Source organism: Sorex araneus, chromosome 2 (genome assembly GCF_027595985.1).
Source record: "Sorex araneus isolate mSorAra2 chromosome 2, mSorAra2.pri, whole genome shotgun sequence".
In the NCBI taxonomy this organism is placed as follows: Eukaryota; Metazoa; Chordata; class Mammalia; order Eulipotyphla; family Soricidae; genus Sorex; species Sorex araneus.
Window position 1 is genome coordinate 70,272,955 of NC_073303.1, and position 13,743 is coordinate 70,286,697.

The 13,743-nt window shown below is 37.2% G+C and overlaps 1 protein-coding gene and 1 pseudogene across 2 annotated transcripts in view; one reads left to right on the plus strand and one right to left on the minus strand.

Moving 5' to 3' along the window:
- Positions 1–642: 642 nt before the first annotated feature.
- LOC129402978 (small nucleolar RNA SNORA70) lies at positions 643–772 on the plus strand (annotated as a pseudogene).
- Positions 773–3,562: 2,790 nt separating this feature from the next.
- Positions 3,563–13,743, minus strand: part of PKIA (cAMP-dependent protein kinase inhibitor alpha) — a 90,882-nt gene continuing 80,701 nt past the window's right edge. For both annotated transcript variants that reach the window (XM_055127674.1, XM_055127675.1), the window contains 2 exons: positions 12,137–12,314; positions 3,563–7,622 (listed from right to left, as the gene is read on the minus strand). In XM_055127674.1, coding sequence (XP_054983649.1) covers positions 7,543–7,622; positions 12,137–12,287 — 231 coding nt within the window. In that variant the 5' untranslated portion in view covers positions 12,288–12,314 and the 3' untranslated portion in view covers positions 3,563–7,542. The remainder of the gene's footprint in view (positions 7,623–12,136; positions 12,315–13,743) is intronic.

A 13,743-nucleotide genomic window follows, 5' to 3' on the forward strand; every position in this document is an offset into this window, starting at 1 on the left:
GGCACTGCTGGGCAGAACGAGTAGAGAGAGGCTGCTAAAATCTCAGGGCTAGGACAAATGGAGACGTTATTGGTGCCTGCTCGAGCAAATTGATGATCAACAGGATGACAGTGATACAGTGATTTGCATTATTATGCAGTCCTTACGACTATACATAAATTGCTACAGGTTTTATACACATATATGTATATTATATTCTGGATTTTTTTAATACCCGGAAGTTGAATTTTAACATGTGTTTGGGAAATCTACATTGTATTACCAATAGCTAGAGAATGTATCCTGAACTGGAGATGAGATTCATCAGGGTTCTTTTGGTGAGGTGACTGACAATGCTGAAGTGGAAGACGTAACGTGAAGAGTGGAATTAGGAAAATGGAATAAGGATGAAATTCGAGGCAGCTGCAGAGGTATCTGTTAAGTTACTCTCTACCTAAAGAAGAGGTAGAGAATGACGAGCTAGTCAAGGTAAGCGTTTGGCAGAGAGAGAGAGAGAGAGAGAGAGAGAGAGAGAGAGAGAGAGAGAGAGAGAGAGAGAGAGAGAGAGAGAGAGAGAGAGAGAGAAAGATAGATAGAGAGAGGAGATAATAAAGTAATATATATATAGAGAGAGGAGATAATAAAGTAATAATACCCAGGGATCTATAGCCAATTAAGCCAGTTGGTCTTTCCCCACTGGGCTGCTGTGTGCTGGCTAAAAGCAAGTGCATCCTTGCTTATGTTCGCAGCCTTTTTGTTGGATAAGCTGCTCGAAGGGACGGTGGAGTCAAGTGCTTTGTGGCACACACTCAGACCCTCTCTCATGCTGCCCCAAAGGGAAGGGGTATCCTTTGAAAGCTCTAGGTCATGGTGGCCAGTTATCACGCTCGTCTGCATCAAAGTCTATGTTGAAGCTCACGTGATTGAGTCTCTAGGCCAGACCAAGTTCAAGTTCTCTGGCTGCCTGAAGTTCCACATCTTCAAGACATCTAGGGTGACTGAGTCTGAAGACATGGTGACTCCAAAGGGCTCAGCCCCAATGGCCACAGGGTCAAATATTAACCAAACTCTGGATCTCTGGACAAATGGTGATCACTGCATTCCTGAGAAACCTGGCTGCCCCTTACTACTTCACCTTAGTAAACCCTACCTCCTAGATTCACTCATCTCCTGCAACCCCCTCCAATCCCTCTCCCCACAAAAAAGAAAAAGGAACACAAAATAAGAAAAAAAAAAGGAAAAAAAGAAAGACAGGAAAAAGAGGAACTCAAATAAAATTTATCAAAAAATGTTCTGTGCTGAACATGATTTAACACACAGAACAGAAAAATAAAATGTAAACTAGATGTACCTTTGGTAATGAAGATTGATGTATTTGTTACAAGGCTTAATTAAGAGAATTGCTGTAGGTTTCAGCAGAGGTCAGCCTACTGCTTTTGCTTCTATGTGAGTGCAGTTGGGAAGAACTATTAATATCACTGGCAGTAATACTGGAGCATAATGGAACACAGAACTCAAAAATATCACACAAGGTAATCTTGCCCATCTCTGGTTGTCTGAACTTCAGGTTAGTGTCGATGTATATGTGGCAACCATTCCCTATGAATCAATGAGTGCTGTGTGATCAAGGGGTGCAGCAAACAAAATTATGGGGAGACTGTGGTTAAGTATACATGATGACAGGTGTGAAATTGGAGGAAACAGACATTTTTTGGGGAGATAAATTTATATATATACTTATGAATATGTATTTTTTTATAAGAAGGCTTTATTATGCAGTCATACCCTATCAGAATAGTAACAATTTCAATTGTGAAACTATTCAATTTGAAATTTGAGTCCTTTGCAGCTTCATTTTAAATTTCCACAGCCTTTTGTAATAATTACTAAGAGTCCAAGAGCAATTAAAGATGTCGTTACTAATGAGAAAAATTGAGTTGCTAGTTAAATTTCAAAAGAAATTGAAACACAGAAAGGGAAGCGACTAAACAGAGACAATGGATTACTATTTGATTTGGGAAATATACAGAGTGCAGAAAGAGAGGAACTTGGGAGCTTGAACAGATTTGTAGAAAAGAGAGTTCACAAGAAGAAAAGGTAACAGAAGTGGTGATAATGTCAGAAGAGAAATGGTATGAAATGTCAGATGCAAGAATAGATTGTAGAGAGGAAGTGGGAAACTGTTTTCAGGAACGTGAAAAAGCAGGGCAATACATGTAAACTGAGGTTGCAAACAATCAGGAGCATTGTCACAAACTTTACAGTTACTCAGAACACAGCAGTGAGAAAGGAGATTAATTTTGAATGGGCAGAGGAAGCATAAAGACAAACAAGGAAATCAAGAACAGGGAGGAGAAAGATCAACATTGGTTGCCAGACCAGTAGGAGAGTTTCTGAGCAAACACCCATCTTTGTATGGTTTCTTAGTTTTGAATTTACAAGGAAAGACAGACATCACCAATCCTCACATCCTTAATTAGACAGATGCAAAAAATTATGTGAGACATTGGATTATAACACAAACTTGTTTCCCTGCCTAGTGTCTTGTGCCAAATCCCCTGTGAACTGGACAATGATGAACAGCCTCTTTTGGATCTTTGGCTTAAATCTTTTTCTAGGTCCTGTTCGAGTGCTATTTGATGCCCATTTGGTGCCTACTTTCTCCTGAATTCCAGTTCATTCTTAGCTTGCCTGTATGTGATGAAAAGTGTGGCATAAAGAGAGAAACAATAAGAGGAAAGAAGTTCAACACTCCGCAAGATGTTATTCCTTATATAGTAAAATCTTGAGTGTGTCTGTGAGCCTTCTTTCTCGCTGTCGGTTCACTTGGAAGCACTTTGATGAAGTGAACACGGTGAGTACATTAGGGAATTGTGCACCACTTCTCCATCACTGGCTCTCAAGTTATAGACATGACACAGAGGAGAAAAATGTACCAGAAGCTGCAAGAAAGTTTTCCAGGGGAAGAAATCATGTGAAAATGAAATCTCCATGTATGCAGAAAGCTGAAAGTGGGTTGGGGTGGGGTGTGTGGTATAAAAAGCCATTCAAATAAAACAAAAAAAGTAAAAAAAAAAGCCAACCTGCCCTTTTTCCTGATTGAAAACCACTACCCAGGGGCTAGAGCGAGAGCACAGCCTGTAGGGCTTTTGCCTTGCACGCAGCCAAGCTGGGTTCGATCCCCAGCATCCTATATGGTCCCCCGAGCCACCAGGCATAATTCCTGAGTGCATGAGCCAGGAGTAACCCTTGTGCATTGCTGGGTATGACCTAAAAAGAAAAAGAAAGAAAAAAAAAAGAATAGAAAACCACTACCCTGGGTTTTGGGTAAGTAAGAACCACAGGAATGATACTAGACTTTATAATTTCAGTTGGCTCAGTAGATGATAAGGCCAGGAAGCAAGAGTTATGGTGGAATGAAGGTGGAAATTACTAAGCAAAGGTCAGAAAAAAATAGGGTTGGAACTCTGGGTATAGCTACCATAAGACAGAGGAGGCATTCGATTTCCTTTTTGCTACCACGACATTTTCATCAGCAAAAAGTTCATAGTGCATATTCAATAAATACTCTTAGTAGACTGTGTATATTTCCAAAAAATGTATTAATTTTAATATCAATTATGTGAGCATGCAACACCGCTAGGTACAAAAGTCATACAAGCTCACAAATGACTTCAGAGACTGCCACTCTCAAAGAACATTGGCGGGCCTAGGAGGACATTGTTAATCACAGACCCCTTTCCTGTTTTCACTTGATTTCTATACATTTCCTCTCTATTACTACAGCTTTCGCTCAGAAGCTATGCTGCTTGAAAATTACAATTTAAACCCCCTGTTTCTGTTCCAAAGACAAAGAGTTTTATTCATCTTCTAACATTGCGCATCTCCACTGTATCTGAGCAAGATTCAAGGACAGGACATTTACAGCACTGGAGCAGAGGCCTAAAATCTGAAGACACCTATTAAAAAACAGTACCATGAATTTTTTTTATCGCAGTAGGTTGGCAAACTACATTTAGTTGACAAAAGGTAAAGTGAACAAGCTCATGCTTGTTGAAAACCCGAAATTGTTACATTGCTAACTATCAAATGAGTAGCATAGAAAGTGAAAAATCTGAACCATGCTACGTTTACTGACTGCATGCTAGAAAAATTCTTTTGGAAAGTGTAACACAAAGAATAAGTTCAAATTGAATTTCCTTCCTTCCTTCCTTCCTTCCTTCCTTCCTTCCTTCCTTCCTTCCTTCCTTCCTTCCTTCCTTCCTTCCTTCCTTCCTTCCTTCCTTCCTTCCTTCCTTCCTTCCTCCCTCTCTCCCTCCCTCCCTCCCTCTCTCTCTTTCTCTTTCTTTCTTTCCTTCTTTCCTTCTTTCCTTCTTTCTTTCTTTCTTTCTTTCTTTCTTTCTTTCTTTCTTTCTTTCTTTCTTTCTTTCTTTCTTTCTTTCTTTCTTTCTTTCTTTCTTTCTTTCTTTCTTTCTTCCTATAAAGTACTCTTTCTAAGAGCTACTCACATCTATGTCATTAGGTGACCTTGTGAAAGCAAATCTTTCTTCTATAACATAAGGAGGTCAACCCATCCATTTCTGAAAGTTCCTTTAACAGAGAAACATGCTTTAGTTTTATGACATGTGCCATGGAACACTCTTTAGAGACAGACATAATTCAAATCTTAATTTCATTATGTATTAGGTTTTAACACATGGAAAAATTATATTTTATTGAGCTTTAATTTCCTATTCTGTGAAATAGGCTAGCATACAGCTGTGTGTGTGTGTGTGTGTGTGTGTGTGTGTGTGTGTGTGTACAAGTGGGAGGGGCAGGGAAATTCCCAAAGTACCAGAATCTTGAGGTCCAAAGTCTATACTCAGCCAACTGGGCCATGTGGTTCAGTGTTACAGTCCAAGGAGGTATCGCTGCTTGAGCCCTGTAAGCAAACTATTTGAGGAATAAATGAGAGAATATGCTGCAAAGAGATTAGCATAAATTTGATTGGTTAATAAGCATTAAATGCATATTATCAAACCAATTCCTTCGTGTTCTACCCTTTCTTTCTATCCTTATAAAGCCTTATAATTTCATGTATTTTATAGATTAGCAAGTAATTAAAGATTTTAAAGAGATTGTGAACTTTTGCTAAGCAATATTTGTGGGATGTGGGCATTTTGGAAAGTAGATTTTTAATCTTCTAGTTAAGGAATGACTCTGGGTTTGAATACAGCAGACGAAGTAGCAGTAAGAGGCCAAAAGAATTCAAAAGCTCCATATGACTTCACAGTTTTGTACTATTAAATATTCAAAGACAAGCATGACACCACATGCATTAATAATAGTATCTCACAGAAGAATATACACCCTTCATATTTACTCAACACTAATCCTACTTTTCACAATACCATATTAAATTAGTTTTGAATTTCATAACTTTAAGGATGAAGAGAACTTCAGATTTATAAGAAAATTTTCAGAATTGTAAATGAGTGTATTGAAAACATAATTTTATATATTGGGTACTTTACTTTTAATTTTTAAAATTTTTTTGTTTGGAGGCCGCACCCAGCAATGCTCGGGGGTTACTCCTGGCTCTGCACTTAGGAATCAGTCCTGGTGGGCTTGGGGGACCATATGGGATGTCAGGGATTGAACTTGGGTCAGTCACATGCCTTTGTGGCCTACCCACTGTACTACTTCTCTGGTCCCCTGGCATGAATATATATAAAAAACTATCAAAGATTGTCTAAAATATCTTTAGGAACATTTTTTTTTACCCCACTGGTATGAAAAAAAATTTCCCTACTCATGGGTAGATTTGTTTGAATATTAACTTGGCATTTCAAATCTAAGAGTTTAAGTAGAATGATGTGGCTAAAGTTTAATCTTTCCTTTTTCTATGATTTGAGAGTCTCTGTTAGACTCTGAAAGACTCACTGAACATTTTCTTCAGTAATGTTTGATGAAAGACTCAATAATGCCCATGTCCTTATTCTAGTCATTAGAAAAAATACTTACAGAAAGTCAGGGCAGACTTACCTTTTTTCTACATGAAACTACAAAAAGGGGTAAGTTTTTGTGTGTCCATGTGGGTAGAATAATCCAGATATGTTTCGAGCTACTTAACATTGGACTGTATCTAAGACTCAAGGACAGTTTAGTAGAATCTTTATTGTAAAAGGTCTTCCTGTTGCCTCCTATTTTTCCAGTAATTAATGAGCCACTGGCATATTACTGGATCTTTATTTATTACCACTGATAAATGATTTCATAATACTGACCAGGGAGATTACACAACTCACAGAAACTTTCCATATAAGAACCATGATGTCAAAACACAGCAGAGGTGATCAACAGTATTAATAAGGAATCTGTTAGCTTCTAATTATGATTGTTGTATCAGAATGCAATTCACAACAATTAGTAAAAGTTTACAAACATTAAAAAGTGTGTAATAACATTTGGATCTGATAGGACTGAAAAAGATATGAAAAACATAACACAAGGGCTTAGCTTTTGTGATTGGTGTCCACATGATTACAGAAAGAACATTTTGTCCACATTTTGAAGTTTTGTGGAGATAATTATTCTCCTAATTTAAGTAGTGACATACAACTTTTTGGAAAATGTGATTCCATAAGAGCATATTACTAGTCATTGGTATTATTTTAACTCCATTTAGCATCTTCCCTACTGCCTAATAAAAACATTAGTTGTGAAAGTTGTCCACTTAGGGATAAGTTGTTTGCAGACTGAATTCTCTGATCTGTGCAGAGACCCCAGGTGAAACCTGTAGAATTTAGATAATATTCACATTAATGGATATCTTAAACTAATGCAAGAGTATTGGTAAACCCCTTGGACTTAACTCATCAAGATACAGTGATCCTGGGGAAAGATCAAATTTTTATCAAATTTTTTTTTCAAAAAGTGCATTCTATCCTGTGTACACCACCACACTATGAAGAAGGAAAAAATACAGCCCTTTTAAAAATGAGTGGTATAAAAATTCACAGTAATGTACATAATTTTTGTTTCTCATAAGCAATCGTAGGGGGCAGTGCTGAGTCTATATTGTACAATACAAAAACAGTGTAAATAACACAGCAAGAACACACGGATACGTAATGCTGAAGACAGTGCTTTCGGGATGTTCTTTTTACTGGGTGAATACTTAGGCCAGAGAGTTAAACTCTGCGGTTCAACCAACCCTTTGCAAGTAGACACAATTAAATCCTCTGACATTATGAGGGGCCAGATGCTACAGGAAGAATCATCACCTAGGTCGATGCTACTCTCTATAAGCTTCTCATCATGTGGTCAAGTGAAAGGAACCGGACAAACATGGCATCCGAACACAAGCCACATGATTTCAACCATTGCTAATGACAGAGGTAGAGAAAAATCTGTCTGCAGCCACCGCCTCTGCCCCCATTTTTAACACGATCATGAGCAGGTTCCTGCGATGCAGTACAGCCATTTTCTTTCTCCTCTTTTCCCTCTTGGAAACAAATGCCTTCCCGCCCGGTGTGGAGACGTCAGACATTGTCAGGTGCTGCTACAGGGCAACGGGAAGTGTTAGCTTTCGGATTTTGCTGCTTCTCCCTGGGTTTCCCCGCTTTGTTCTTTTGAATTTCTCTGTGCATCTTCTTCACCTTCTGTAAGAGATAGAGGGTAAAGGCTGAATCAGAATGTTACCCACATGGAGCAGGTATTTTAGATAGACTTCAAAAGTGTTACGTTCTCATGGAGACAAGTGTGTTTACTTGGTACTAGCTTGCTAGATTTCCTATTTCAGGGTCTGGCTAATTCGGATCCTGTGAACTTGGGTCATATGTCCCCCAACAAAAATCGTAAAGTTTTCGTGGGGGGTAGTGGGGGAGGTATACTGTGGTTCTTGGTGGTGGAATATGTGCACTGGTGAAGGGATGGGTGTTCGAGCATTGTATAACTGAGACTTAATCCTGAAAGCTTTGTAACTTTCCACATGGTGATTCAATAAAAGAATAAATTTGAAAAAAACAATCGTTAAGTTTTCAGAGTGATTTGTGGCTATCTATGCTTCTGACAAATAGCTAGGAAATCTCATAGTAACGTGATGGCTCTCAAATACCGTTAAGACAGATTGCAGAAACAGAAGAATCGTTACTCTTCTGGGAAAAGATTGTACCTCATTTTCTCATGACTGCTAAGTATGAAAAAATAGTTAAAATTTTTATTTCATACTAATCTGTAGCCCTTGTTGATAATTTGGTTCATTTTTCAAAAGTTTAGTTCAAGAGAAAAGCTACAGTGGACGTGAAAGGAGAGTATGTAAGCTGGGTCAGTCATATGTCACATAATTCTGATAGCCTCTGGCCTGCATTTCTAGGATGCATACACAAAAACGTGTGCAATAATTTCAGCCAGCCACACTGAAATTAAACAACGCTTTCCCATACAGTGCTGTAGCACTGTTGTTCCATTGTACATCGATTTGCTCGAGTGGGCACCAGTAACGTCTCTATTGTGAGACTTGCTATTACTGTTTTTGGTATATTGAATATGCCATGGGGAGCTTGCCAGGCTCTGCCATGCGGGTGGAATACTCTTGACAGCTTGCCGGGCTCTCAGAGAGGGACAGAGGAATCAAACCCGGGTTAGCCTTGTGCAAGGCAAACGCCCTACCCGCTGTGTTATCGATCCAGTCTCTTTCCCATATAAGATTGCTTTATCTTAGTGTAAGCAGTAGGCAGTCCTTGATTCAAATATTTAATGGGTTCTTCCGCTAGCTTATTACAAAGCAGCTGGTATTGCTCAGTGGATAAAATATTTGAGGATGTTGCAATAATGTAAATTTCAGCAGTTTTGCTAAGAGTTTGTTACCATAGTTAAATAGATAGAAGTAAATGGGTTGGTCACTCTTTAAATAAAATCATTGAAAGGCAGTTTTGTTGTTATTTTTAATAAGCACATAATGAATATTTTGGTATAAATCATACTTCAGGGAGACTGAAAGAAGTACTTGATTTAAAAAATTCTGTTTTAAAGGAATTCCATGGACCTGACCACATTTTTTTTTTTTTTTTTTGCATTTTGAGCCATACCTGGCAATGCTCTGGGGTTACTTCTGGCTTTGCATTCAGGAACTACTCCTGGCAGTGCTCAGGGGAGCATATAAGATGCTGAGGATTGAACCAGGGATGGCCGTGTGCATGGCAAACATCCAACCTGCTGTACTATTGCTCCAGCTACAAGATTTGTTTATCATTTCTATGCATTGCTTTCATTTTTAGAGCTATGAACAGTTTTCTAAGATATGCAGATGGTCTAAATATGACAAGAACAGTTGAGCATTTAATAAGAATTCAAGAGAAGTAGCTTCAGTAGTTAATGTAATGAAGTTAAATTAGGGCAATAAAAGACAGTAGAATATTTGAGGGTGAAAGTGGTTGCATAAATATGAGAGGAGGAAATGACTCCTTAGAGGTTGGGACTATCTAGGTACCTGAGGACATTTCTCAGGGCCGAACATAATGCAGCGAATACAGAGTGTGACCAAGTTAAATAAATTCTTAATAAGTCATAGTTAACACAGGTCACGATATTGTTGATTATAAGTGCAAAAGGAATAGAAATATTCAGGCATCACAAAGGAAATCTTTCAGAATTATCAGTGATATTTCATTCTATGTGTTAGGTTGTATTTTAGACTTTTATACTACACTATTATTGGTTTCTTATACTTACAATAAGAAATTAATGCTGTAGTTTGACTAGCTGTGGAATTTATGATTAAAAAAGAAACAAATTTAAGGGTCTAGACATTGCAACTAACATGTAGAAATGTTTCTTAAGAAACACATTTAGACACAGAATTATTGTGTGTCTAATAAATTTTGAACAAATTCAAAAATTGTGAATTTTAATTATTTTAATTATTTAATGACTATATAATTAACATAAACATAATCGCTTCATTATATTATTGCTATAGAGTACCAATTCATTATTTAAATCCATACAACAATTTAAAATATTATTTTATAATAAGGAATATCTAGTCTCAATTTCAGTGTACATATTAAAATAATTAAATATCAATATTAATAAAAATGCATTAATATTGAGTTCCCAAAATCAATGCACATTATTTTGAATGGAATATTAATATAATTTTTTCTTTTGTTTTGGGGACACGACTATCTGTACTCAGGGCTTTCTCTTGACTCTGCACTCAGGGATCACTCCTGGGGTAACACTTGGTGGCTCATATGGGGTGTTGGCAGCTTGCAAGTCAAGTACCTTAACCTATTGTACTACCTCTCTGGCCCCTAAAATAAAATTTTTAGTAAACAAGTTAGCAAATTTTTAATTCTTAAAAAAATTATTTGTGAAACTGGGAACAGAGGTGGAAGGGAAACATTGGTGGTGGGATTGGTGTTGAAACCACTCTTTTATGAACAGCTTTGCAAATCACAGAGTCTTAATAAAAATACAGCACCATTGTTCATCAGTTCACTCGAGCGGGAACAGTAACATCTCCATTTGTTGTTGTTGTTGTTACTGTTTTTGGCATATCAAATATGGCACGGTAGCTTACTGGGCTCTCCAAGAGGGACGGAGGAATTGAACCTGGGTCAGCCTCATGCAAGGCAAACGCCCTACCTGCTGTGCTATAGCTCCAGTCAAAAAAAATATTTGCTTAGCACACATGCTCCACCAAATTAGATTCATTCCCTAAAATCTTTTTCAAGTTGCTTTGGAAGTAACTTCTGGTAGTAATAATAGAGAATCAAGGATACCTAAAAGATGGAGAAGTCTCTCTATATAGATACACACACACACACACACACACACACACACACACACACACACTGGTGATATAAAATTTTTATTTAATCTGAATTTGAAAGATCTCATTGTGAGCTGTTGACTTATAGTCTTTGAATAAAACACCATTCGTTGTATTGTAAAAATACTATTGATGAGTTGCTTCATATACACAGACATAGACACACAGACACAGACACACAGACGCACAGACACACACACACACACACACACACACCTCCCCTAACTCTATTTTCCAACAATTGGAAGGCTATGCTGTAAAAAAAAAAATCTCTTAGAGAAGTAATATTGAAGGCCCAAATATCACTCACTGTTACGGGTGCCTGAGGCCACAAATTTGATAATCAGCACCATCAAACATGGCCAAACAAAATTTTGGAGCTACAAGTGTTCAATCTCTGGAGCATTGCAATTTACTGTCAATGCTAGCATTGCAAAGACAACAAAGGGTAGGGTGACAAAAGTTAATATTTAGTGGTCACCATGAGTCTGAGATTCAAAGAATTTTTCCATGTACACAAAATGTGATTTCTTAATTTTTAATTCCTTTTACTTTAAAGGCTTTTACTTTCAGTCAAGTTTTCAACTGTGATACTTGCAACAGATACGAATAAAGAAATGAAACTAGGGACTTCAATACTCAGAAATACTGAAATGTAAAACTTGTTTTCCCTTTTCAATGGTTAATTAGACCCCAAAATATGACAAAGTCCAAAGTGCAAAGATTTTTTTTACAAACCTATGTAAACATAGAGAAAAACTTGAAGGTTTCTTTACCTAAGACTTCTCATGCAAGGCTACTTTAATTCCATCCAAAATAAAATTCATTCTGGAGACCCATTTATTTTGAAATGGTCTTGGAATTAAGGTTTATCAGCTTACTTGTGAATCATGTTAACAACCTAAGTCAGTGATATGTTACAAGCAGCCAATACTCTCAGCAATATTAGTTCCAGCAATACTAAATATCATACATAAGAAACTTAAGGGGTTTCCACTTGTGAGAACCCCCTCTCATACCATGGAAGGCTTCCTGCCCTTTCCCCTCTTAAATAAAATATTTTTCTGAATTTGGGGCGGGGGGAGATCTCTTACACTGACAATAAAATTGAAAGTAAAAGTTTTGATTACATTAGTAAAATCAAAGTTAGAACTCTATATTTGAGTGGGAACCACTGCAAAGAAAATCACTGAAAAAAATGGCAATGAGTAAGGAATTCATCCCTAACTTTTACTTTGTTTTAGACTTCTATAATATTTACGGGGGAATTTTTCAGATATTAATTTTAGTGATGTGTAACAATCATTTCAATTTGGTAGATTTACTCCCCCAACTCACCTGTCTTGTTGATATCAAGACCTGCTAATTTCAATGCTAATTCATTGCTGTTGCCACTTGCTGAGGAAACCAGGATATCATGTATTGCATTTCTTCTACCTGTTCTTCCTGAAGCAATAAAATCTGCATATGTAGTTTCCACATCAGTCATTGCTAACAAATATCCACATAGCAGGGGCTACAGAGGGAGAAAAAAGAGACAAATATAATATCCATTAATGGTAAATAAATATTTAATAAACACTTGTTACTGGCATACAATATGAATATGAAATAGTGATTTTGATTGCAGATTCACAAAGCAAGTGATTCTTTGTATCTATTTTAAATCAGGCATCTAAAAATTTAGATCAAGAATCAGGGGGAATTTTCTGTTAAGGTCCTGGCATACTGAAACATTTTAGGATATGCAGATTGTATGCTACTGATCCCAACTATTCAAATCTGTCATTGTAGATCAAAGCTGTCAAAGACAATATGTAAAAAATTACAATAAACTTATTTTATTTACATAAGTAAGCATAGGGGACAGATTTAGTCTGCATTTCATGGTTTGTGGACAGCTGGTTTAGAGTATGAGATTCTCTGTTCTAACATTATTTTAGTCACTACTCATCTCCAGAGAGAAGAATTGGGATTGGTAGCATCCCCAGGTGGAGAGTAAGGCGGAAGTGGTGCAGCCGGGAGGTCAACAATGTTTTAGTTGCAAAGCCTAAGAATGGGGAAGCTGTCAAGTGGTCTGCTTTGAATCAGCTCTATCAATGCTAAACGGTGAAAGTGATCAATTATGTCTCCCAGTATTCATTATGCCAAAAACAGTAACAAGTCTCACAATAGAGACGTTACTGGCGCCCACTCGAGCAAATTGATGAGCAACGGGATGACAGTGATACAGTGACACAGTCTAGGGGGAAAGGTATTCTGTGAGCCCCTTGTAAGTTACGGATTGACATCAATAACAATGATTTTTGCTGAGTCATTAAAATTAATCATTTCAATTCACAAAGGAGTCAATGGAAGTTAAGGTTTCCCAAACAAAGTTGGTGATATAAATACCTAAAAAAAATGAAGAAAATCTTCAAAGTAAAATATAAGTTCTAAATATTAGCCAAATATCACTAAATGGAAATACTTAATTTCTTGGGGAGAGAGTACAGAAGTTAAGGTAGTTGCCTTGCATAAGTGCCCAAACCTGGTTCATTTTCTTGTCATGAGTAAAGCCAGCACCGTTGGGAGCACCCACTGAGCACACGGGCAGCAATAACTCCCAAGTACTGCCAGGAATGGCCCAAACTCTCACCAAAAATGAAATAAATATTTATTTCTTTTTTCTTCACTTAAATTTATGTCCTACCTTGACAATCAAAGAGATATGAATACTAAGATATAAAATAATGATTAATGCTTTTCAGTTACTGGTTTAAACAGAACATTAGAATAACATACATTACACTTGTTATAGTCAGGTAGACAGGGAAAGACCCCTGGTATGAAATTTTTAGGGAAGAAATAATGCCCCGATGTGATTTAAAAGTTATTTTTTACCAACTCTGACATTGCCCAAAGGCATGAAGGCTCCACCCAGAATCAAAAACTGAAGTAAGAGG